Source organism: Helobdella robusta, assembly GCF_000326865.2.
Source record: "Helobdella robusta unplaced genomic scaffold HELROscaffold_68, whole genome shotgun sequence".
Classification (NCBI taxonomy): Eukaryota; Metazoa; Annelida; class Clitellata; order Rhynchobdellida; family Glossiphoniidae; genus Helobdella; species Helobdella robusta.
Genome location: NW_008705387.1, coordinates 330,026 through 357,876, shown reverse-complemented (window position 1 = coordinate 357,876; position 27,851 = coordinate 330,026). Strand labels below are relative to the sequence as shown.

Genomic DNA, 27,851 nt, shown 5'->3' with positions numbered 1-27,851 from the left:
ACTCATGCTTACTAGTATATGCCTAGCTGTAAGTTTAAGAGCTAGTGCTAGGTCAACCAACGCGATGTGTTTAGTTTAGATTAAATACTGTTGTATAGTATGCCACAAGTTTGTAGAGGAGATTCTGTTTCTTTTTTAAAATTGGATTTGTTGTTATTTTTAGGAATATTTGAATATGTTCAATAACCAAATTATAATTTGACAGCATGACATATTGAAATTATTGTTTGAAAGAATTGCTAAAAATTCAGTTATTCATTATTAATTGTGAAATGAAAGCGTGAGATAACCAAAACAAAAATCTAGTGCATATATTCCTACTATTACTAACCCATACAACATCGAGGAAGGTTTCAAAACAGATTTAAACTTCATAATAGTTAAAACATCCAAAACAAACAAGCTAATTATACTGGGCGATTTTAAGGATAAAATTGGATGTGACTTGAAAATGTGGGAAAATTATATGAGTTTACACAGCATAGGCCACTATAACAGTAATGGAGCACTACTACTGGAAATGTGCACAGTCCATAAGTTGGTCATAGTGTTATAACTGCTGGAATGGTCGAATTGCACTATATAATTAATTGAAATTAATTGTTATTTTCTTTGATATCTTTCCCATATTTATCATCTTTGTAGAACTGTGTAATTTTTCGATTGTAAAACTACTGATATATAAGCACAACACGTGTTGTAAAGGTAGTGAGGTTGAAGTTGTTGGATTATGGAGTTGTTCTGTGAATTATTGGCAGTTGTGCGACATCGCGCATCTTTTTTGGATTTTAGTGAATAATTTAGTGTTTCTATTACTGTTGGCATTCAAATTTACGTTTGGACAACTCTGTGTTCGACATCGCGCATCTTTTTTGGATTTTAGTGAATAATTTAGTGTTTCTATTACTGTTGGCATTCAAATTTACGTTTGGACAACTCTGTGTTTGAAGCAGTTAAGTTCATTTATCAGAAATTTCAAACCTACAGATGATTGATTAACTTGATTGACATTAGTGCAGGTTACAACAATATTAAATATATTTTTTCAGTTATTATTATTATTATTGTTGGTGTGTTTGTAGGCCCCCTTTAAAAAGATCTCAGAGGCGCTAACGATTATTGCAGCACACGTAAGCTTAGACAAAAAGATGGTGTTTTAACCTTCTACAAGGTTGAATAACTGACAACGCGGGATCACGAAGGTCTCTGGGCAAACCATTCCAGCCAGCAGGACCTATTACGGAAAAATTCCTTCGACCAAAAACCAAGTTTGTGTCAGGGACAAACAGTAAGCTTGAATTGTCAGAGCGCAATGTATGACTCAACAGTGGCATTTTGCTAGAAGTAACTCTGTCTGGTATATGGCGAGTTTAAGGGCGACTTCCTTAATACATTTGAAAACCGTTAAACATATCTTGAAAATAACTCTTTAATAAACTGGAAGCCAGTGAAAAGCACAAAGAATTGGCTTAACATAGTCATATTAAGGCCGCCTGAAACCAACCTTGCAGCCCAATTTTGAACCTACTGCAGTCTAGCCATATTTACACCAGACAGGCCCTAGTATAGACTATTACAATAGTCGATTTTTGAGTGGATAAAGGAATGAACAGGACATTGAAGAGCTTTAAAGATCGTTTGATGAGCCCAAGCCTACGCAATTGTCCAGAGCATTTTTTCGAAACTCTTCTAGTACGAACGTTAAAAGACATGTTATTATCAAAAACAAATTCCAGATTGGGTGCAGATGTGCAAAATTCAATGTCAGAATCACCAAGTCTGATAGACTCAATGTTCATTTTTTCCAATTACTGCCTGGTGTCAATCAGTAGGAACTGAGTTTTTGTTTGGTTAAATTTAAGTCTATTTGCCATCATCCACTCATTAATTTCCGAGTGACATGATCTGAGTCTACAAGCCAGATAATCATAACGACATAATGGATGTCATCAATAAAACCGTGATGTTTGAACTTATATCTAATTACAATGATTTTAAAAACATCTGCAGCGTACAAAACAAACTAGAGGAGCCGAGAACCGACCCCTGTGAAACAACATATGACACATTTTTAATAATCTGTGTAGGTAAACAGTTTAAGGAACATGATTTAATAGTTGTATCAAGTATATTTTTTTAATCTAATCACTAGAACAAGTTGAAAAGCTAGAAAAATGATAAAATTTCGCTTAAATTGGAAGAAGTAAGAAACGGTCAAAAAGAGCTGCATGTCTCACTGAAGTAATCTTTTGCTAAAAAATTGAAAAAAGTCTGAAACATTAGATTCAACTCCAGAAAGATCAGCACGATCTTTTCCAAGTAATTTGTTAATATTAAACCTAAGTAATTATTAAACCAAAGTCGATTATTGCATTAAGCAACGAGATTTTTTCAATAATCATTTTTTTAATAGCGAATAAAGTACTCTTTTCAACAAGAGAATGCCGCCAGGCCTGTTTATTTTGGTCAATAGGGTTGATTAAATATAGCAGACACCGTCAAACCATAGAGCAAGAGGGATCATTTGAGTACAATGGAGCAACCCTATCGACAATCGAGTGTGTTTCATGATTGAACAGTTCAAGAGCAACACCAACATCGATAATGTCAAATGGCCTACTAATTGGGGAGTCAGAGATTAATGCAGCGAAACAATTGGGATCAACACGTACCCAAGAGCGCACAAGTCGCCTAGTGGCGCACATGAGGCCTGGTGAACTCACAGGAACAAAACCTCTTAGATGTACCCAAAATCAAGGCACCGGCACTACATAGATTTCATCGTTGTCGAACAATTGAATAGGCAAGTTTTTAAAATCACAAAAACCATGTGCGGTGCCGACAACTGGACATTGCCTATATATATATATATATAAAATATGAAATGGCTTATTATCTCAGACACCCACAGAAAAGCATGTGTACCAAACGTTTTAATGTAGAAAAGCTTACAAATGCTGAAAACAAGTTTCAACCAATCAACAAATTAATTTTCAAAAGGAAACAGCTTTATTTTAGCATGGAAGTTGAAAACGGCTGAAGAAACTTTAAAGAAATTGTTGTATTTAGCGATGTTCGAGGTTGAAACTTTAAAAAAATTGTTTGTATTTAGCAATATTCGAGGTCATCAAAAGCGCAAACACAGACTGGTTTTATGTTAAAATTAAACAAATTGAAGCGTTGCTCCGGCACAAACATCAATGTTTTAAAGCCTACTGCCAATATCCAATGTGCCAGCAAATCAGAGAATGGTGTCACTTTGCTGAAAAAGTTTTTCAGAAAAATCTCAAGAAGATGAAAGTATTTAGGGGCCGAACCCCAAACAGAAATACAGTATGTGATATAAGTCTAGGCGAGAGAGTTATATAATGTAAACAAAATAAAGCTAGGAAATTTAGATCTCAAACGATAAATAAGGCCTAAATATTTAGCTAATTTACATGAAACATGCTTAATATGAGCTATCAAAGACAAATTAGAAGTAATAGTAATGTCTAAATAGTAACGCCAAAAAATTTAAGTAAATGAACCCTTTTAATAACACAGTTATTTAAAAATATTACAGGAAAAAACAACATTTGTTCTTATTTTAAGACCAAATAAAATAAAACATGTTTTATCTAAATTAATACTCAGATTATTAGAAACAACCCAATCATATACAAAACTCAATTCCTTAAGGACTAAAATATTGATATCAGAAGGAAAGTAAAGAAGGGTGTTTCATCAGCAAACAAATTAAACATTAAAATATTAGATAAACTAATAAAATCATTAATATATATATTGAAAATTAAAGGACCTAGACTAGAACTCTGGGGAACGCCATATTTAATAGGAGATAACAGAGACTTATAATCATTAATAGAGACATATTGAAAGCGATTAGAAAGGTATGAAGAGAACCATTTATAGGCCAAACCACGAATACCATCAGAATATAACTTGTACATTGGAATGTTATGATCTAAAGAATCGGAAGCTTGGCAAAGATCAATAAAGACACCTATAAAGTATTTTTCTGATTCAATTGGGAGAGATATATAATTAATAACATTAACAACGGCAAACTCATTTGATAATTTATCGCGAAAACCATACAGATAACTTCAGCATAATTAAAGAATTTATTTAGCCGATTTAAATTAATCTTTTCAATTAATTTAGATATACTAGAAAGAATAGAAATAGGACTGTAGAATGACGAGCTCTAGATGTAAATAAAGTCAAAACTTCAGAAATCTTTAAACATTGGATAATAACCACATTTAAATGATAAATTAATTAAACGAATTAATTAAATGAATTAATATAGATATATTTAAAAAAATAGAAACACAACAATAGAGTGACGAGTATCAGATTTAAATAAATGCACAACATTAGAAATCGTTAAACAATTTGGAAAATTACCACATTTGAATGATAAATTAATTGAATTGAAGCAATGGTAACAAAATGCTATGAATAATATTTTTTGATACAAAATTTGAAATTAAATCATCACCACAGCTATGAGTATTTTTAAAATTATTAACCACATCAATGATTTCAAACGGAAGACATTCAAACAAAGCAAATGAGTCAGAAAAGTCAGAAGCATGATGGTTCATAAATCTTTTAAAATCAGAATTATGGTCGGATAAATTATTTATTGAAGAAAAATAGTTGTTAAAATGGTTACACAAGAAAACATCGTCAATATTAAAATCATTATCAATCATAATATTAATAGAAGATGGTTGATTAAGACTTAAACTAGTCAGTAACTTCCAGGTACGTTTACTATTGGATTTACAATTGACAAATTGAATATCAAAATAAAGATTTTCAGACAGTTTACATAATTTTGAAAAACATTCTTGTATTTGATATAGGCTAATTTATCAGATGAAGAATTAGAGCTCAAACTTTTTTTATTTAATTTATTTTTTTGCGGACGAAATAATCATATCCTCTTGAAGGATTTTTTACGGGAAACTTTACAATTTATAATGATTGCATTCTTAACAATATTGAAAAATGAATCGAAAGCCAAATCAGTATTATTACAGTTCAAGATAGAATTCCAATCATAATTTAAAAGATAAATATTTAGTTTAACAATATTAGAAGCAGAGTAATTCAAAGAAATAGTTTAAGGTTTTGGTAAATTAAGATCATGAATAAAATATAATGTAAAAATTGGAAAGGGATCAGAGAATAATGACAAAATAACGCCAGGCTTATGGTTAGAAATATTATTAGTGAAAATTTTATCAATTGATGATTTACTAGTGGCAGTGACATTAGTGGCTTTAGATATTAAAGGATAATAACTAACCAAAGGAGTTCAACCAATTTACAAACTGAGTAGAAGAATGTTTCAGTAAATCAAAACATTAAAATCCTCAGTATTATAAATATTTGAAAACAACACAGATTTAATTTTAAGAAACAAAAAAGTTAATTCCTTACAGAACAAAGAAACATCAAAACTAAGTGGACGATATTGAATTGAATTGAAAGAAACTTTTATTCAGCAAAAAAACAAGTTAATTACTAGGAGACCCGAGACCGAAGTCTGTTAGGTCACCCTTAACATAAGTAACAGAAAATATAATATTAATAACACACACACACACACACACACACACACACACACACACACACACACACACACACACACACACATATATATATATATATATATATATATATATATATATATATATATATGTATATAGCGAGTTCCATAATCGGATGGATACAGGAAAAACAGAATTATTAAAAAAGTTTGTGCGTGGAGTGGATAGATAGAACTCAGGTATTTTCCTGAGGTGCACAGAACGATTATACGGTAATCGATTTATTTGGTCAGATAGATATGGACATAGACGTAATTTCAACAATCTATAGAAACATAATAAAGATCTAAGAATAAATAAATCTTGAAATTTAAGAATGTTACATAAATTATAACAGTGATTGACATGTTGAAATTTATTTAATTTAAGAAATATTCTAATAAAATAATTTTGACATACATTCAATATATGTAAATTATATTTAGTAGTATAACCCCAGATTGAAACACAGTAGGTTAAATAAGGCATAATGAGAGAGTTATATAAAGTGTACAAGATAAAATTAGGCAATTTACGACAGCGGTAGATCAAACCTAGATTTTTAGTAATTTTTTAGATATATACTGTACGTGTTCCGACCAAGATAAATTACATGAAATGATAACACCCAAAAATTTTGTAAATTCAACAAATTCAAGTTGTTATTTATTGACAGTTGTATATTAAAGCCATTTGTACGAATTCTTGGCCCAAACAAAATAAACTTAGTTTTTGCAATGTTAATTCTTAAATTATTAGACTCCACCCATTTATATACTCTTGATAATTCATCATTAACAATAGCTATCAAGTTTAATACATTTAGATGTGAAAATAACGAAGTTGAATCATCTGCAAAAAGAATAAATTTTAAAATTGTAGATGAGTTAACAAAATCATTAATAAAAATGTTGAAGAGTAGTGGACCCAGGATACTACCCTGAGGCACACCAGATATAATAGGATAATTTAATGACTGTACTATTTATACAGACATATAGAGATCTGTCTTTTAAGTAGGTTGAAAACCAGTTAAAAGTGTGGCCGCGGACGCCATACACATAAAGTTTGTTTAATAAAATTGAATGATCAAGCGAATCAAATGCCTTGGACAGATCCAAGAAAACACCAACACAAAATTTCTTAGATTCCATAGCATTAGAAATAAAATTCACTACATCTGCAATTGCAAACTCAGTGGACTGACCAGCACGAAAACCATATTGATTATGAGTTGAAATATTAGAAAAATTTAAAAATTTTGATACAAACGATAATCAAATAATTGGTGTTAAAATTTACAAAAATTTCAACAATTAATAATTCAAAAGAAGAAGAATGAAAGTACAAATCATCCCGAATTACATATTTCAAACAAATTATCTCTAAAAAACGGACCAAAAAAGACAGACCCCCACCCCCACCATTATTACTAAACCGATTAATAGATACAAATTTAAAACCAGGCAAATTTATTAAGTCGGACGTAGCGTCGTTCAACCATGTCTCAGTGACAACGACAAAATCGAACCTACCATTACAAAAATCAATCAAAACACCCAAAATACTCAATTCAGTTTATTTATCGAGTAAACTACGACTATCAACACGGATAATACAAAAATTAAATGAATCAATAAAAGAATTCACACAAATAGGAAGAACATTCCAGAGAAATATCAGTAAAGATATTAACATCAGGATCAACATTAAGTTGCTGACAAAGTTTGTCATTACACATAAACGTATGGTTGCCCAGTGAGTCATTGAAACAGTTAACAACGGTTTTAACATTTAGCGACGAAGACTCATCTGAGCCTTTCTTTGACTTGGAATACTCCCATTCTCGAAAGAAAGCACATTTGAGCCAGATGTCTGGATTCTTTAACTTGGGTAGTTCATCTACTGGATTACTTTGGAGTCAATAAAGTAGAAATGCACAAATAAAAATATATATACGATACAACCAATATTTGATAACTTACTACATTGAAAACGGTAGAGGATTACCGAAGAAAAGTTTTTTCTGTATAAGATAAAAATCAATAAAAAAGCGGCTAAAAACTTTGTTTTCTATATAAATAAGTTGATAAATGATGATAAAAATACAATATGAAATATTGAAAAATTGAACCAGAAACTAATCAAACATGAAAATGCAATGTTAAGCATTTTGTGTTTGCAAATTTTGTTTGCCAGATGTTTATAATTGTAATTAATAATTCTAGGGCAAAAAAGCATGTAAATGTAATGAATTGTTAATTCCCAAAGATTGTATATAAACAAAAAGATTTAATACAGAAATTCTGATAAACAAAAATATTGGATGGGTCCAAGAGTTTGAGATCTGCAGTATCCAGATCTAAATCTGGATCCAGATCTTTAATTTGTAAAGATACGGATCTGTAGAGATTTGAATTCGAATCCAAGTTTAATATGCACTTGAAATTAAAGGTGCTATTTCTTTGTCTCTACCGACTATACCAAAGTTTCATCCCATTAAGAGATTCATTTAGTCAGTATTGATGTTGTATTAGTAATATTAAACAAAGTAACAGATGGTATCATTCACTCATATTCAATTTATTTGAAATTTATTTAAATAAAAATATATTTGTTCAATAGTCTGTTAATATTTTTATTAATATTCTTTTTAAAAAATCGTAAGTTTAAAATTTTTGAAGGAATAACTGCAACAATCTTAGCAGAGATTAAATATTAAGTCTTACAATTTTTTTATTTATTATCAAAAGAAATTTGCATTGAAACTCGTCATACAAGAGAAGTGCATTCAGTGTGCTAATAATGCACACTGAATGCTAAAGTGTGCATGAGTTTAAACAAATTTAATTAACTGCCTGTGATCTCATTAAAAGAAGTGGTTTAGAACGCTAATAAATATATAGTTTCATATTTTTCATAACTTTTTATGCTGTAATAAAGTAACACTTTAATCATGCTTATGACAAAAAGGACAATCAAGTTAGGTATATAGGCTTTATGAACTTGAGATCTGTGACACCCGAATTGGATGGATCTTGGTTTCAATCCAAGTTGCACGTTCACTTGTTATTAATAATGGTGAATTATTTTAGTATTTAATATCACTCAACTACTTTTTTCAACAAACTGCAAACGAGTTTTCGTTGTCCACAATGTAAATTAATGAAAGTTTTCATTAAGCGTTTCGGGTAGGTAATAGCTATGTGCCTATTGCATGGCTTTGGTGTATCGTAGTAGTTAAGTTGCTTTGTTCCTAACAGCAGTAGAAATACAAATTTTGCGGCAGTAATTATGGCAGCAATTTTTTTTTATTTAATAATTATTAAACTACTTAATTAAAAAATTATAATTTTTAGAAAGTTCTGACTAATCCATATTCATCACTTCAAAACCTAGAATCGGTTTTTAAAATGTTTAAAATATTTACATCGAACATTCTACGCGTGTAAAACTTGAATTTCGCATCTACTTTATACATAATGTAAATCTTTGCTTCTAAATCTTTGTGTTCTAAATTTATAATTATAACGTTACATTTTTCACAAACAACTGTTTATTTAAAATACAAATGAACGGTTATATTTGGGTAACATAACATATGTTAAATGGTTTTCTTAAAATGTTGCAAATGTATCAGGAAGCTATAGCCATTGTGTTGGATGTCGGACCGTCCATGACCCAGAACATGTATCTCGTAGAGTCATTACAGCTTATTAAAATGATTCTGCAACGAAAAGTTAGCACTTAATTTTTTTGTAAAATTTAAGATATTTTAAAAGGTTTGCTTTTATTTAAGCTCTTTTCAGAGTCAAAAGATGAAATTATGTTGATTTTGTTTGGTACTCGCACATCAAAAAATCAACTTTTCAATGGTCAAGAGTATCGTCATATTACTGTTGAGAAACCTTTGATGCAAGTCAATTTTGAGCTAATTCAATATGTTCAAAATATTGATGCCCACTATAAAGGACAGTCTGCTGATTGTAAGTCTCTCAAATGACAAATTTTATTACATGGCTATAACGTTTTCAATTAACTTTTCAGTTGTGGATGCTGTTGTGGTGGCAATGGATGAACTTAAAAGATGCACAGAGTTAGATTCTCTTTTTAAATATAATTCATACAAATTTCTGTATTTTCATTATGGATGAAATGCCTGTATTTTCATTATGGATTTCTGACAAAAATTTTTCAGTTGATTTAAAACTATTTGAAATCCTGGTTTTTTCAATTGTTTTGAAAATGCTTGATATCTTTGTTTTTTCAGTTGTTTTAAAGTATTTGTTATCTTGGTTTTTCAGGCATTGTCAGTTTTTATCTCCTGTACAACTTTTGACACCTTTTTCCCGAAGTTAAACTCTCAACTCTCAACTTTGGTGATAAAATTAAACCCCACTTTTCCTACAATTGAGTGTCAGTTGTTGTCTCGTGTTTTTCTTGGCTCACTATCTCAGAGTTTGTTACTGACAATAACAGTTACGTAGGATCTGAGAAAACTTCAACCCCCACTAAACTGCTAAAAATTCTAGCGTACAAAAACAAGTAACATAAATTATGTTTTTATCCAATTCTCTATTCCCATTGTGTTTTCTTGAATGAGCCCAAAATACAAGATGAAGTGTGACTTACTGCTATAAAAAATACTTCAAATTTTGTTTTATTTAATTTTAAGTTTTTTTTAATAAATATTATGAGCCATTTTAACACTCCATTTCATTATGTATTTTCTTTATTTTTCGACATTGTTACTACGGTTTCTTTGATAAAAAAACATTGCTGCTCATTTTTTCTGCATTTATTAATTCCGTTTTATTTACCCTATCTACAAAATGTACATAATTTTTTCCTTATGTATTCAGTATATTTATTTTTTTCATTCCTGTATGCCTGCGCTGGCCTACACGAGATTATTTATTACCTTGTGTTGGTTCCGAAAAATCAGCTAAACCTTAATTACCTTTCATTATTTCGGTTGTTTCAAAAGTAATTGTTATCGTCTTTTTTAGCTATTTTTCAGTATTCATTTCCTTGGTTGTAGTTTTCAGTTTTTTTAAATTGTTTAATATTTTGGTTTTAGTTTCCAATTGTTCTTAAAAATATTTGATATCTTTGGTTTTATTTTTTAGTTGTTTTCAAAGTAATTGATGTCTTTGATTAGTTTATAGTTGTTTTAAGCATAATTGATTGAATATTTTATTTACCAATATTTTTTTATGCTACAAGGGGTAAAAAGATTTATTCAAGCAAAAGAATAATTTTGCTCTCCAACTTGATGGAAAAATTTAATGATGACCAATTAGATGATATATTGGCTTCCCTTAAAGAATCACATTTTGAATTCAACTATATGTTGGTATTTAAATGCATGTTCAATGTTTACTTTAGCTAATTTGTATTGTGGATTTGAGTTATATAAACAAGAGACAATCCTAATGTTCATGTTTATTAATTTACTAAGCAAAATGGCTAACCTCTCTAATGTACAGAGGGACATGTTTGGAAAATTGGGAATCAGAATCTGACAAAGGGAAGACTCACCAGCAGGCCAATGGGGAGGTGAATGCTCAAAAAACTGGATTGGAAGTTATCAGAAGAATTCTTGATGAAGTTGATGGAGACTATTTTTCTTTAAAGTACGTTTTTTAACATGCTATAAATTTAATTAAAATCATCTTCTAGGGTCCCATTGTTATCATTTTAGAAATGAATGACTTTTGTCTAGCTTCACCAACTTTGCCACTTTCACTTAGTAAACAGTGCCAAAAAGGTACAGAATTCACCTTGCTCATTTCCATATAAAAGTCAGACAAAAATGTTGAGATTGTCCTGTGCAAGCGAAGAAGGATAAGATATGCAATAGTTGTCTCTAATTTAGACAGACAATGAAGAAAGATATTATTCAATATTAACCTCTAAGTTTAGGGGAGGTGGTGATTGACAAGCTTGGTTTAATTACTGTTTCTCAAAGAGAGTAGATGAAATGCAAGATCGTTGTCTGAGTTAAGAGGACGCACCTGTTGTGAGGCTTTGAAAAATAATTTTTTTGTTAAGATGTCACATCGAGCATTTTTTCTTGTAATAATATAAACGGTTTTTGACTTCAACTTTATAAAATAAATTAAGAACAAATTTTTTGATGAAGTTGAAGAAATTTTTATTTTCGCTATTCAGTGTAGTCATAAAAACTTTTCACCTTACCTTATAATCATTCTGACTTTTCAGACAACTGTTACCCTGTTTGAGTTTTATACAATCGAGAAGTGTTCGACCAACTGCTTGGAAAGCTAACCTAAAGATTGGATCATCTCTGGAGATCCCTATTTGCCTCTATACAAGGGTTGGTGGCTTTTTCGTTCTCACCATTTTATCTGTTGAATATGTTTTTTGTAAATAAATAGTTAAGGCGTCAAAATACCATCTGTTTAATTCCTGGTTAAGGATTCAGATGATGATAAAGATTTATATTGTCCTGTTAAAAATTTAATGTGTTTGAATAATCATCAAAAAAACAATTATTTTTTTAAATATTTTGTAAAAACTAGCTGGTCCATTTCTGAGTCTCTTACTTTTGTTTCCCCGCCTGTTCATTCTTTCATTATTAATCTATATCTTCACATCTCTATGATCAAACATCTTTTTGTTCAATCTTTTCTTCCCATCCGCCAACATGTTTGCCTACCTTGTCCCCCTCTAAACACCTGCAATCTTTCCTAACAACTTTGTCAGTCCATACAATATGTTCTCCTGAACGTTTGGATTTTAGTTCTGCCATATCTTTTTAAACTGTCTTCATTTCACTCTCACATCTCTAGTGCATAAAACCTCTTTTTATTTTACATATGTATTTTACAGGTTAGTGGATCCAATTCTTTCAATTTATTTCAAAACCACATTCGTTTGTTTTATCCCCCATATAATTGTTTAATTGTTCTCCCTTTATAAAAACTAAATTCAAAATATTGTGAAATTATATATATATATATATATATATATATATATATATATATATATTATTTTATAAATTCTACCGAATGTTTGGCGTTAATATGTTTGTAGCTCGTTTTTTCAATTAGATAATAAAGAAATGATACTCCTATGGATGTGTTTATTAAATAAAAATCAATATGGATATAGAGCACAACATTCAACTGAACTAGCAGTACTACATTTAGTACAAAACATATTAAATAATCTGAATAAAAAAATCCTAACCATAGGTGTTTTCATAGACCTGTCCAAGGCATTTGATGTTATTAATCATGAGATATTAATAAAGAAATGATACTCCTATGGAATAAGAGGAATAGCACATATATGGTTCATAAGCTATCTGCAAAACAGAAATCAGTATGTGTCGATAAAAAATAAATCTTCAAATAAATTAAATATAACTTCAGGAGTCCCGCAAGGATCAATCTTAGGCCCACTTCTATTTATAATTTTTATGAATGATTTTCATCTGGCTACTGACGCTCATCATCTTCTGTATGCAGATGATACTAACATTTTCTTCCCAACTAGCAACCCATCAAAAGTTTAGATGATGTTTCAAATTGGTTCATCAATAATAAACTAATTGTAAATTTTTCTAAATGCAACTACATTCTATTCGGTCCAAAAATATTGACTAACACAATACCTAATTTAGGTATAAAAATGAATAACCATAGCATCCCGCGTACATCCAGCACAAAATTTCTCGGAGTGATAATCAAGGACAACCTCTCGTGGGATATGCATATAGACTCGTTATCGAAAATAATTAATAAAACCATAGGCGTAATTAATAAAATTAAAGTAAGATTGAATAAACCATTAATTATAGATTTGTATTATTCATTAATCTATCCACATCTAATATACTGCAACATCATCTGGAGAAACAGCCCTGAAGTTCACCTGAAGCAAATTACCAGATGTCAAAATCGTTTCATCAAAATTCTATTAAATCTACATCCATATAGTCATGTCAGCTGTTATTATCCTGAACTGAAAATTTTAAACATAAAAAATTTGTACAATTATCATGTTTCTATCTTTGTGTTCAAGTTCCTACATTATCAATTACCAACATCTTTTAATGACTTCTTCGAATTCGGAAATGCTGTGCAGTCAAAGTTCACTCGACATTCTCCTCTGCTCTATACACCACCAGCAAGAATAACACTGCTTGGTGGAAGTTTAAAACATACCGGTCCCGGAATCTGGGAGAAACTTCCTGTTGATATAAAGACTACAAATTCCTTGCATTTGTTTAAAAACAAAATAAAGAAATATTTATTGAAAAAAAGTACAATTTTTATTTAATTAGAATCATGTAAATTGTGCATTATATTAATTTTGTCATGAATTATAAATTTACTTAAAAATTGTGTTAGAATGAACAATTTGTGAACGGTGGCCTGCGACTCAAGAATTTTGTTTTCTTTTAGCTTTGGTCTCCTAATCATTACCTAATTATTATTAATTTGGATTGATTGAATAAAATTTGATTTGATTTGATTAAATGTCAAAACACACATATATTTAACACAAAATCAATAAATAAATAGATGACCAAAAAGAAGTAATACTAATTCAAATGACGGTTTTTAGGATTTATCCACACAAGTTACTAGGTATGTACAAAAATTCAACACAATGATCAACAAACCTCACAACGAATTATTAACCGACACAAGAATTAAAACATAACTGCATGTAGTATATAGGAGACAGTATTTATTTCGTTTACTGCATGGTAGGTTATTAACCGACACAAGAATTAAAACAACATAATGATAGTACTGACTAATAAAGAACATAAAAAATAATTGTAAATTTTTTTTTTCATTATCACATTTAATTACAAGAACCGAAATGCTGCTTAAAAAGTAGCAACTTTAATTGTTTACAAAATAGAGGAAATGATATTCCAGGTAGGCGGAGTGAGGTTGGCAAATTATTCCACACCATCGGTCCAGCAACAGCAAAATTTCTTTTACAAATCACCAAACAGGTTTGAGGAACGTCTAGCAAATTCCTATTATTGGATTTCAATCCTGGATAACCAGACGTTGAATCACGTTTAGTCAATCTACCGACCAAGTACGGAGGAGCACGCCCATTTAAAACTTTGAACATCAAAACAGCAATCTTGTAGATAATTCTCTTTTCAATCGGAAGCCAGTGCAGATCCCGTAAAATCGGCGTCACATGATCAGATCTAAAACCTCCGACAACTAGCTTGGCCATGCGATTTTGAATTGACTGCATTGGACAAAATGGGATGACCTCATCATTAACAGTTATTGAATTTATATCTATTCTTGAAAGTTGCTGCCATGTTCCAATTGGTAAAAAAACAGTCTTGTTTTGGTTTAGTTTTAAACCATTGTTTTGCATCCACTTATTGACCCCAGACAAACATTTAACCAGTTTGTTCAATTCTGATTTAAAAGAATCTAGCCTGCTCGTAACAATAATTTGCAAGTCGTCCGCAAAATCATGACCTGAAAAACCAAATGATTCTATTATCTTTAGTACTTCAGATGTATAGATCAGGAATAGAATATGACCTAGCACAGCATAACATTAACCTCAGATAATTTACCACCGAATGATACCTCTTGTGATCTACCTACCAGATACGACTCAAACCACCTCAGAACAGCACCAGAGATTTCAAAACTGCAACTTAGTCTTGTTAAAAGTACTTTGTGATCTACGCAATCAAATGCGGATGACATATCAAAAAAGACTAGCATTGCCACATTTTGTTCATCAATTGCCCCGTACACTTCTGAGAAAACTTGCAAAAGAGCAGTTTAAGTCGAATGGTACTGACGGAATCCAGATGATATTTCGGCAATAAATTGTTATTGTTCAAGTAACTGAGTGTTTGCCTGGCAACCACACGTTCGATAATTTTGGATAGGAAAGACAGATTAGAAATTGGTCTGTAGTTCCCAACATCATTTTCGTCTAGATTATGTTTCTTCAGCAGCGGAGTTATGATAGCATGCTTGCAGCCAGAAGGAAACTGTCCCACATTTAGACTGCTGTTTATCAGGCCTGCCAAAAATGGTGCGAATAGTTTTATAAACTTCTTTAATACGTGGGTAGGTATTACATCTTGTTGACACGACTTTGTAGGTGAATTTTGAACTAACTGTATTACCTCCTCTTCAGAAACCATAGAAAACGTTGAGAACAAACTATTATTGACACCTGATTGGAATTCTGCCAGGCTCGGTTGAGCATTGTTGTTGACACTATCTCTCAGCTTGCTTAACTTTTCATTGAAATAGCACATAAATCGATCAGGTGTTAGTTCATCCATATCCGAGCAGGATTTATCGTTACGACTTCCACAGAGAATGCTGTTCACAACCCGCCAAAGATTTTTTGGTTTCATCTTATTGTCATCAACAATTTTTGCCCAATACTGACGACGTTTTTTAGAGAAAAGTTCCGATTTATTTTTCAAAGCTGTCTTCCATTCATCTTGATGAATCAACTGTGAGCTTTTTCTGTATCTTCTTTCCATTTTTCTGCACAAACGCTTGGCCAACCTGCAATCATTATCAAACCACGGAGCCATACAAACGTTATTGGTGGTCACTGCACGAATAGGGACAACTTTATCAGCAATAGATTTTAATTCGTTGTTAAATAAATACAATTCCTTGTCTACCTCATTGCTTTGACATGCTTTAGAGAGTGGAGTTTCAAGCACGAGTTTGATGAAGTCATCAACATTCATCTGATTCCACATTTTAGAAACTTTTTTAATTCCAACCAAATATCCTCGAGTCATCGACAGTTCAGCCCAAATAAAACTATGATCAGAATAAATTCCACTTGGATGGACTAAACAATCATGAACTGGAAAATCCTCGGAGGTTACTATCAAGTCTAGTGTACCACCACGTAAATGTGTTGGTGCTTTTACACGATTGATGAGTTGAAAATTATCAAAGATATCATTTAAATTAGCAGCATAAGGACCATTCGTCTTTTCAACGTGCACATTGAAGTCCCCGGTTAAAATAATTCGAGAACTGAGTAGTGTAATGTTTTCCAGAATAGAAATCAGTTCTTTAAAAAATAATCCAGACAGCTGTGCAGAACCCGGTCTGTAAATAGCGAGCAAAATAAACTCCTGACTATTAACTGTGAACCTGACCGCCAAAACTTCGAATGTGGTAACTTTTTTTACATTTTAAACATAGACGAAAAAAAATTATCAATCCACCATGGTCGTCCTACCTCGTGATCTCTTACACAATCTACAAAGCGGTAACCAGGAGGAGTAGATAACGCAATGGAGGGATTTTCTGATGAACCATGCCATGATTCAGTAACAACAAAAATATCCAAACCATCACTGATCAAATCATAAATGATGTTGTACTTTGAGCCAATCGATCTGGGTATGACATAAAACTGCATCCACGCTGCCTTGCGTGCTTTTGAGCGAAAGGCTAGGCCCACCGCTTATAACTGGTGGTTGTCGTCAGGATGGGTGTCCCGATGTAAAAACTTTTCCCCAAATTATTCCTATGCCATCACAGAAAAACAACGGCCCCTAGTCCCCAGCAGGCCTTAAGTGGTCAAGGGGTGCCAAGAATTCCTGGGAAGTATGCAATAGCGGAGGGATGTTGCAGAAAAATTCAGAATGGCCCCTCTATGGTACTTAGACTTGGAACGCTCAATGTTGGATCACTGACTGGCCGCAGCATGGAAATCGCAGAAATGCTCGAGCGTAGAAGGATTGACATCTGCTGCCTTCAGGAAACCCGATGGAAATCGAATGGTGTCTGTCATGTCAACTCAGACAAAGAAAAATAAACTATTCTGGAATGGTCAAAAGACGGCCAAAAATGGTGTTGGAATTTTTGTCAGAGAACCGCCAGCCCAAGAAGTACTGGATATTAAAAGGATTAATTCACGTCTCATGTGGATCAAGCTTCGCATAGAAAAGCAAACAATGATTATTTTTTCTGCATACGCACCACAGACAGGCGAATCAGAAGAGATGAAAAATGACTTCTGGACTGCATTCTCTGACACCATCTCAACAATACCAAAATCTGAAACAATCCTGATTGGAAGCGATCTCAATGGCCATGTTGGAGAAAAAACAGATGGTTTTGACAACGTACATGGCGGTTTTGGCTATGAAAAACGGAATGAAGATGGCAACCGCATCCTTGAGTTTGCTGAAAGTCACGGGTTTTGTTTACCGAACACATATTTTAGAAAGAGTTTGGAACATCTCATAACATACAAAAGTGGGCCATCAGCCACGCAAATTGATTTCTTTGCTGTCATGCAACCACACCGAAGACTGTTCAAAAACGTCAAAGTTATACCTGGTGAATCATGTGTCGCCCAACATAGACTCCTTGTGGCAGACCTGGTTGTCGAACTGTCAAAACATAAGTCTAAACAAATGCCTCGGAGAATCAAAACGTGGAAGCTGAAAAGCAATATTCATCGAGAAAAAGTTCAACAGATTGTCGCCACACAGTTAGACCACCAATCGCAAGCCAGTACAGATTGGAGTGCATACAAAACCGTTTTAATGAACGCTGCAACTACAGTTTGTAGGAAAACTGGTACAAAACGTCAGCATGAACGTGACACTTGGTGGTGGAATGACAGTGTACCAAAAATGCAATAGCTAAAAAGAAAGTTGCATACAAGCAATGGCAAAAATCAAAGTCTGTAGATGACCATAAAATTTTTCCTGAGAAGAACAACTATGCAAAACGTCAAGTTGCACTGTCTCGGACAGATCAGTGCAGAGAGTGGCTCACTAAAAGCAAAGGTGAACAAATGAAATCAAACGTTGCTACAACTTTGCCGTGAAATTTGGAGAAATTGCTCAATGCCGACTGAATGGAACTATAGCATGACAGTCCCGCTATACAAAGGCAAAGGTGATCCATTGAACTGTTCATCATATCGGGGTATACGTCTGCTAGAACACTCCCTGAAAATTGTCGAAAAAATCATTGAAAGAAGATTAACGTCGTGCATCACAATCGGAAATTATCAATTTGGTTTTCTAGCGGGAAAATCAACAATTGATGCAATTCACATCCTTCGACAACTGCAAGAGAAGTACCTCGCAAAGCATCAACAACTATCACACATTTTTGTAGACCTTGAAAAAGCATTTGATCGAGTTCCCCGTGAAGCAATCAGGTGGAGTCTACGTCGACAACTCATTCCAGAATATCTTGTTCGACTTGTGATGGAAATGTGTACGAATACTAAGACTCTTGTCAGCACAACGGTTGGAAACACAGATGCATTTGACATCGGCGTTGGGGTTCACCAAGGCTCGATTCTCAGTCCACTGTTATTTATAACTGTGATGGAAGAAATCACAAAACCGATACGCACTGGTGACATTTGGAATCTAGTATATGCTGATGATATCGTTTTAACAGCCACGTCTGAGCAGAATGTAGCACAGATGTTTGAAGATTGGAACACCAGACTCGCCGATCATGGATTCAAAGTCAATATCAGCACAACCAAAGCAATGAACACTGGTGAACCCATCCAATCCACAGCTACTGGACGATGGCCCTGTTCAGTTTGTAAAGCTGGTGTAGGGAACAATTCAATCAAGTGTCAGCAGTGTAACCAGTGGTGTCACAAACGTTGTTCAAAAATAATTGGTTCTTTATCTAAAGTATCCAATTTTTTTTGTCCTGCTTGCATCAATCCACAACAACAAATTCGAAATAGCACTGTTTTTGAAGCCATTAAAATAGAGAAAGTCACATCGTTTCAATATCTAGGGGATGTTCTGGATTGTACTGGAACAGCTGAAGCAGCCGTTCGAGCACGCATACGTGCAGCCTGGAATAAATGGCATCTCCTTGCCTCTATATTGATGCGGCGTGACATCCCACTACCACTACGATCAAGACTTTATAAATCTGTGATACGTCCGGTGTTGTTATATGGTGCAGAAACATGGCCAATGACAACCAAACTGGAACAACAACTTCAACGAAACGACATGAAAATGCTCCGATGGATGCAACGAATTAGTCTGAAGGACCACATCAAATCTACCGAAATCCTGCGTCGTGCTGGTTTAGATGATATAAAGGACGAATGCCGGCAACACTGTCTGCGGTGGTTTGGTCATGTCAAACGAAGTGGAAACAGTGCCATAACTTCTCTTGCAGATGTTGAAGTACCTGGCACACGTCCCAAACGTCGTCCAAAGAAGTCCTGGTCGCAAACAATCGAGCAAGACATGAAAGCTCTAAATTTAAATGAAATGGATACAACTGATCGTCTAATTTGGCTCAAAAAGTTGATGGCAAAGAAACAACGTCCTACCTCGGGAAACCGGGTCTCTGGACGCAAAACGAAGATTGATTGATTGATCTTATATTTAGTAAACCCAATTTTATTTTAACCACACAAAAGTTATTATTAGTCCGATCATTTTTAATTCCACCAATATTTCTACCAACAGCACCACCTTTCATTACATTGTTATTACCTACTTTTTTTAGATCATTAAAACCACCACTTTCTTTACGATCATTACCGGTACCATTTGTTATTACGCAATCACTACCATCATCTTTACCACAACCAATTTTACCAATAACGTTCAGATCGCTTCCAGTACCACAAACCATCGAATAACCACCACCATCAAGACCATGACCATCATTACAACAACCAAAATTAACATTACCATTTAAGTCATTGCCAGTGCCTTTCATCATTAAACATTTATTACCGTCGAGAGATGAATCCAAATAATCGTTACCAATAACCCCAAGCGTCAGACTGCGAACACCAAATTCTTCGCCACCAACAACATTACTATTATTATTCAAATTAAAATTAACATCTTTTATGTTAAAATTGCTACCATCATCTTTACCACTAACTCTATCACTTGCACTAGTATGACCATAATTTTTAAAATCATTAACATTACAATTTGATATCAAATATTTTCTAATATCATCACCACGGCCATCATCATACCCACAAACATTACCAACAAAACTACTACTACCAATACTCTTTGTCGTCAGAGAGTCACCATGAAAGCCATCATCACCACCGACATCATCAGTTGAACACCTAGGTCTGTCTCTGAGTTACCGGAAATTTCACCACCCTCCATTTGCCAACCTGACCTCTTACACGGTATAAAAAACCCTTGTCAAAAGCTTCCAATGCCCTTGCCTCCTCTATCTTTGACCTCAGTTCCTTTCTCTGCTCTGGGGAGAGATCGTGACTGAGTCCGATGCGACCCAGGCTGACGTCAAGCGATTTTAATTTAGAGACGTTTTTAATTATCATGTTTTTTATGTCAACACTATCCATTTTCAAAAGCAGCGGTCGGGTATGATCGTCTGATTTTTTTCCGAGTCTAATTAGATGAACTAGGTTAGCATCAACAACATTATTTGACAGGTGTTTCAGAATTTTCATGACGTCCACCCGATCACTGCCACTCTCAAGAAATGAAACATAATTAGATTATTTTCTCTTTCTTTGATTTGTTTAGCATCATTTATTGTCGTCTGGACTGATTTTACTTCAGCCTTGATATCATCAGTGTGTCCTTTAATCCTGCGACTGACGATATCTGCAAATGATACTTTCATATCATTCTTCAAGATGTTCAATTCACCACGAAAAACATCAGAGCTCTCAAGTTAGTTTAACTTTTTTTTATTACTTTCTATTGCTGCGTTGATATTCTCGAGGTCTGACTTTATATTTGCATTCAAATCGTTCAATGTGTTGAGTTTGTTGAAAACATCTTTTCTGGGAGAATCGACAGAGCTGGTCAACTTTTTAATGTTAGGTCCCAGACTTGAGCATCTATCACAGAACCATCTGAGGTTGGTACTGGAATCCAAGAGGTTGCAAACCTCTTCACGGATTGAAACACAGTTCGCATGCGCAAAGTACTCACACTGAGAACATTTAACAGCCTTCCCCTGACCTTTCGCCTCTGAACATTGCAAACATTTATTTTTATTCATTTTCACCAAAAAACATGACCAACATTTAAAACATTTCATGACCATATATATATTGTCGGAAATTTTAAAATAATAAATAACAAATTAATGAGGAGGAGGAGGGTTTTTAAAAGGGTGACAAGGCCCCACGTTGGGCGCCAATTGTCGGAGATTTTAAATAATAATAAATTAAAATGATAAGAGGAAGCAATCTCCTCCTCTATCTTTCTCAGGGAATTTTTGTATGGTCCGACAATAATTTTTTTTTTTTGTGTATATTTTTATCGTGAGTTCGACCAGTCCTGTGTGGCACTGGGCTTTTTCGAATTATATGATTTTACTGAGTAACACACGAACGCGTAAAAATATTCGATAACAATTTTATTAATCGACGGAAGTAAATAAAAGGAATTGAACTAATGAACTCTATAATAATGTAAATGTCAATGAACAAACTGGAATAGAGGAATTAGAACTCTTCTTGTTGGGTCTTCAACTTGGAATATGTTTCTTGGCGTTTTAATCGTACAACTTCGACGTGTGTATCCGATGTTGATGTCGATACAACTCCAATAAATAAAAAAAAAAAAAAATGAATCACAAAAATCGGAGCCTATGGAAATTCCAAGCTGCGTGTGAAACTATACCAATGAGTATAGAATCCAGCAAAGAACCCTAGGTCCACAAATAGCACAAGAAACAAAACAACGAGGCGGATTCGTTTTCACAGAACCCAAGGCCTGTTTTCACTGGGCCTGTCTGTCAGTCGGTCGGCTTTCGCACAACCTTGGCCTGTTTTCACTGGGCCGTCGAGTCTGATCGGCTTTCGCACGACCAAGGGCCTGTTTTCACTGGGCCTGTCAGTCAGTCGGTCGGCTTTCGCACAACCTTGGCCTGTTTTCACTGGGCCGTCGAGTCTGATCGGCTTTCGCACGACCAAGGGCCTGTTTTCACTGGGCCTGTCAGTCAGTCGGTCGGCTTTCGCACAACCTTGGCCTGTTTTCACTGGGCCGTCGAGTCTGATCGGCTTTCGCACGACCAAGGGCCTGGACAACAAGAGTCAGAACAACACTGGTAACAAATTGTGTGACTCTAGTACGCGTGCGAAACTATGCCAATGAGCATAGAGTCTCGTACTAAATCCACTTTTGAGAACTTAAGGCGTTTCTGAAACTATGCCAATGAGCATAGAATCACGCGTTAAGTCTCTTAGATACCAGAACAGGCACTGATTACTCGAAGCTGCCTAACTGGTGAACCCAAGGCTGACTCTTTGAGAACTTAAGACGTTTCTGAAACTATGCCAATGAGCATAGAATCACGCGTTAAGTCTCTTAGGGACCAGAAGAGGCACTGATTATTCGAAGCTGCCTCACTAGTCAACCCAGAGCGGACTCTCTTTAAGTTTTTTCACACCCTTCCTTATCAAAACAAAATTAGATTTTGTTTCGGGTGTTTTAAAACATAAAAATCTACAAGGCATGTCCAATTAATCAGAAAAAGTATTAATTAGATTTTAAAATAATTTATAATAATTTATGACGTCATCTAAATTGCAAAACAAAAAAAAATACGTTGTCACCTATCGAGTAAATTAACTTGCACCATGCCCCCTATCGAGTGAATAAATCTCGCGTTGAAAATTTTGCAGTATTTTTAGTCAGCATTATTTCATAATTCTGACAATATATACTGTGCCTCTACTTTGTTGATTCTTTGTTTGTTTAATGTGAATACTTAACGGTCATTTAATTAGTTATTACGATCTTCATCTTTGTGCAATGTAACAATTTTACGTGTCATCATTATCGATGATTCCTCTGTTTCTAAATTTATTGGTAGGAAGGATTCAAATTGCACGTTGTTCAATATTTGTCGGATGTCTTTGTTCTACGAGTATTGATTCGGCTAGTCGTAAATACATATATATATATATATATATATATATATATATATAGATGGGCTATTTCGGGGAACTGGGTCTCTAGACGCTAAACGAAGATTGATTGATTGATTGATTGATTGATTGATTGATTGATTGATTGATTGATTGATTGATTGATTGATTGATTGATTGATTGATTGATTGATTGATTGATTGATTGATTGATTGATTGATTGATTGATTGATTGATTGATTGATTGATTGATTGATTGATTGATTGATTGATTGATTGATTGATTGATTGATTGATTGATTGATTGATTGATTGATTGATTGATTGATTGATTGATTGATTGATTGATTGATTGATTGATTGATTGATTGATTGATTGATTGATTGATTGATTGATTGATTGATTGATTGATTGATTGATTGATTGATTGATTGATTGATTGATTGATTGATTGATTGATTGATTGATTGATATATAGATGGGCTTGTGAATGAAGGCTGGATCAGTATTGGTGCTTGGAATGCTTGGACAATCATTAATATTATTGTTTAAAATTAATATAGAAATGTTAATGTTTTTTACGTGTGCATTTCAACAAGTTCAATTTATTGTAGACATTTTTAAACAAGTTTTGTGTTTGATGATATTCATTTGAGAAGTTGTAACGAAAAATGGTTAACCGTTACGGTAATCATTCTTTAATGCAGGTGAAAGAAATTAAGTTTAAAACTTTCAAGAACGTTTGCGCTCGCCATGTTGCTGCTGACATTGAAAGGTCAAGGTCATATCATCTCATTGACGAGAAACAATCTGAAGTTGACAAGTCAGATGTGATCGATGGTTAGTTTGATTTTTGTGGCTGAAAAAAAGAAAAATGTTAAAATAATGTTGAAGAACTTTTTGTTTTTCGACCACTTGAAGTTCATTTTAAATGAAACTTTGTTAAATTTTCCCAAGTGACTATATAGTTTTAATATCATTTTAAAATCCTGTTATAATTCTGAGAAACAACTACATGTTAAGTGAGACAACTTAATTCATGCTTTGGAAGCCAGATGATGTGCAATTTTGACGTGCCTTTATTAATTGAACCATCGTCGCAATGTTTTATCCATTATATGCATACATGTTAGGCCGCATTGAGCTTCTAAGAGAAACAAAAGGAGCTTTACATAATTAGTAATGTTTTAAAGATTGCATATGTATAATATACTTGAATCAAATGAGAGAATATTGGTAATTCTTGATTAACAACATAACTAGGTATGTAATTGAAAATTTTATCTCTTTTAACTTTCGCAATTTCAAAAGCTTGTTAACATTGAAGTAGTAGATGTCAAAAATTTTATCTAGTTAAAATATTTAATTTTTGAATTGTTTGTGCAGAGGCCACCTTGCTGATATATATTTTTTTATACCCACTTGTTGAACTCGCAATTTTATTAAATTTCTGAGGCCTTAAAATTAGAATTGATTCTGACAATTTTCGAATAACTTTTGTTTCTGTTTGCTAAGCTCGAATACATTTCTGCCTTTGTTTATTATGAAATTACAGGAACTTGAATAAAATGTAATAAATACATTTAAGGATTTGATGTTTTGCTCAGTGAAATAATTATAAACCTTGGAAGGCAACAGATACGGCAGCACGATCGTACCATTCTCATTCGATGATCAGGAGGCCATGAAGCTGCGGACTGAAAAGTGCTTCAAAGTGCTCGGCTTCACTAAATACGATAATGTAATTATTATAAATAAATACTAAAAGTAAATACATCATTAAATTAAAAAAATTTTTACCCAGGTAAAAAGGTATCAGTATTTTGGCGATTCAATGTCCGTTTGTTTGAGTGAAAAAGGAAATGAGGTTGTTCTTTTTTTTCCCGTATCCATTTTTCCTTCAGTTATACACTAGATAATCTAATGCTATGTTATGTTATGTCTTGTTATTACTATACGAATTTCAATCATATTGAACGCGAACAAATTATTTAAACGCCAAGTAAACGTTAGGAAGATTTTTGTTCAAACGGTTGAATTGTTTGAAACATTCCCCTCAACATTTTATAGTGGACGCCACGGGAGACGACAGATGTTCAAAATGCTGTTATACATGAGCTCAATTTATGAATATTTGTTGAAATGCTTTCGATTTTATTCTCATTAGAGTTTGTTGATTTAATAGCTAAAATAGCTATGCGATCGGATTTGTGCAGTAATTAATTAAATGGACAATTCAAATGTTAACAACTGAAAAGGCAGGGCATCTCTATTTATCGGCATTGATCAGAGCTCTCTTTGAAACAAGCATGGTGGCTATTGTGCGAAGAGTTTATAATAACAATGGACAAGTGAAGATCGGCTGCCTCATTCCTCACATCAAGGACAAATATGAAGTTGTTTTTTTTTCATTAATTTCGTTCTAAATTTCAGCTGGAGCATATAAACTTTTTCACATATCATGTCAGAATTGACAAAATTATATTACTTTTAAATACAAACATAATCGTTTCAACAGCTAAATATAAGAACATAAGCGTTCTTATTTAATGTTCAAAATTGTTACAACCCCTTTTGTTTGACATGTAATCTCGAATCTGTTCCTTCTTGTTTCATGCCGATGATTTGCTTAATCCCCACAGTGCATGTTTTACGTTGATTTACCATTTGCCGAAGATTTGAGACAGTACACATTCGCGAGTCTTCCAGTTGGACCTAATGTGCAGGCAAACAAGATGTTTCAGTGTACAGGTGAGTTTGCCGATGTTTCTTTAACGCTGTTTGCTATCATTATACGGGAGGTCGTTGGAACTATGACATTTATGTTGTTGGATAGATAAAATAGTTTTTGCTATGAAAATCCAACGATTTTGAAATTTAGATTTTAGACTTGTTCTTTTGGCGTGAAATCTCCCAAAGTTTTGAAATATCAGAATTGACTCTAGTATGGCATTCAAATAAAAGTTCTTGGAAAGCATTTGAGTAAAAATAAAAGGTGTTTGTAAGCTGTTTAAGTTGGATCCAGCCTAAGCATGTGATGCAGCAGAACAGATGGATATATTAGGTTGGTGCAAAAATAATGTCGGTTTTCTACCATCCATTTTAAAATGCAATAAATTTGCTTTCATTTGAGATATTTAATCAAAATAAGAACCATCATAATCTATGCACATTTGCTAACGAAAAATTATATCATTGATGACTGTAGTATAAAAATCAGGGGTTCTAGAGGCGACAAACTGTAAGAAGGCATTTTTTGTAGCTTCTTCGGTTTTGATGCACTTTTCACGCAAAAAGTTGTTGAGGTGTTTCAAAAAGTGAAAATCTGTTGGTGAGAGGTCTGGTGAGTATGGTGGGTGAGGGAGAATCTCGTAACCCAACGCGTTCAGTTTTTTTAGCATTAGTTGTGCGATGTGTGGCCTGGCGTTATCGTGGAGAAGGATCGGACCCTTTCTGTTAACCAATGCAGGACGTAGTTGGCGTAATTTTTGGTGCATCTCATCAATTTGTTGGCAGTACATCTCTCCATTAATCGTTTGACCAGGTTTTAAAAAGATATGGTGAATCAATCCAGTTGCAGACAACCAAACTGTCACCATTAACTTTCTTTGGTACAATTTTGGCTTGCGAAAGTGTTTTGGACTTTCATCATGGTCCAACCACTGAGCTGAACGTCGTCTGTTATCATATAGGATCCATTTTTCATCACACGTCACAATCCGGTCAAGAAACGGATCGTTTTTATTACGCAGAACAAGTGAAGCTGACACTTCAAAACGCCGAATTTTCTGATTTTCGTTCAACTCATGTGGAACCCACTTGTCAAGTTTTTTGACTTTACCAATCTGTTTCAAATGACGAACTACTGTTATGTGATCAACCTTGAATTCATCGGCAACTTCTCGAGTAGTTTTAGCTGGGTTTGCGTCAATAATTTCCTTCAGTTTGTCATCATCAATCCCGGATGGTCGCCCGCGACCTTCTTCATCTTGGAGGCTCATGTCACCAGTACGAAATTTTTTAAACCATCTTTGTGTGGTACGGTCAGAAGCACCGACGTCGCCCCATGCTTCCACAATATTACGAGTTGCCTCTGCCGCATTATGCCCGAGTTTAAACTCATGAAGGAAAATAATCCGAAAATCCCGCTTAGACAACATTCTCAAATATTGCTCAAAATCAAAGACACTGAATAGTTGGACCAATTAATTAATAAAGGCTAGATAGAAAAATAAATAACCTTCAAAATGATATATAATGATCAATATATTCAATAAATTGTATTTAAAAATTTAGTGATGAAAAATTTATAACATAAACCGACATTATATTG

General features: G+C 33.5%; 4 protein-coding genes across 4 annotated transcripts; 3 read left to right on the top strand and 1 right to left on the bottom strand.

Annotated features, from left to right (window-relative positions):
- Nucleotides 1-9,228: 9,228 nt before the first annotated feature.
- Nucleotides 9,229-13,375, top strand: HELRODRAFT_181146 (hypothetical protein; the record flags this gene model as incomplete). The annotated part of the gene is made up of 7 exons (XM_009030425.1): nucleotides 9,229-9,345; nucleotides 9,406-9,592; nucleotides 9,654-9,702; nucleotides 10,833-10,958; nucleotides 11,096-11,242; nucleotides 11,832-11,946; nucleotides 13,280-13,375. The coding sequence occupies 7 exons, from the start codon at nucleotides 9,229-9,231 to the stop codon at nucleotides 13,373-13,375; spliced, it is 837 nt and encodes a 278-aa protein (XP_009028673.1).
- A 3,471-nt stretch (nucleotides 13,376-16,846) lies between these two features.
- On the top strand, nucleotides 16,847-17,441 carry HELRODRAFT_181145 (hypothetical protein; the record flags this gene model as incomplete). Its single annotated transcript, XM_009030424.1, has 2 exons — nucleotides 16,847-16,902; nucleotides 17,165-17,441. 2 exons carry the CDS (start codon nucleotides 16,847-16,849, stop codon nucleotides 17,439-17,441), a joined length of 333 nt encoding a protein of 110 aa, XP_009028672.1.
- A 2,590-nt stretch (nucleotides 17,442-20,031) lies between these two features.
- On the bottom strand, nucleotides 20,032-21,640 carry HELRODRAFT_181144 (hypothetical protein; the record flags this gene model as incomplete). The annotated part of the gene is made up of 5 exons (XM_009030423.1): nucleotides 20,032-20,106; nucleotides 20,267-20,439; nucleotides 20,783-20,904; nucleotides 21,090-21,237; nucleotides 21,331-21,640. The coding sequence occupies 5 exons, from the start codon at nucleotides 21,638-21,640 to the stop codon at nucleotides 20,032-20,034; spliced, it is 828 nt and encodes a 275-aa protein (XP_009028671.1).
- A 2,549-nt stretch (nucleotides 21,641-24,189) lies between these two features.
- Nucleotides 24,190-26,358, top strand: HELRODRAFT_181143 (hypothetical protein; the record flags this gene model as incomplete). The annotated part of the gene is made up of 5 exons (XM_009030422.1): nucleotides 24,190-24,358; nucleotides 25,150-25,259; nucleotides 25,323-25,385; nucleotides 25,777-25,914; nucleotides 26,161-26,358. The coding sequence occupies 5 exons, from the start codon at nucleotides 24,190-24,192 to the stop codon at nucleotides 26,356-26,358; spliced, it is 678 nt and encodes a 225-aa protein (XP_009028670.1).
- Nucleotides 26,359-27,851: the final 1,493 nt, after the last annotated feature.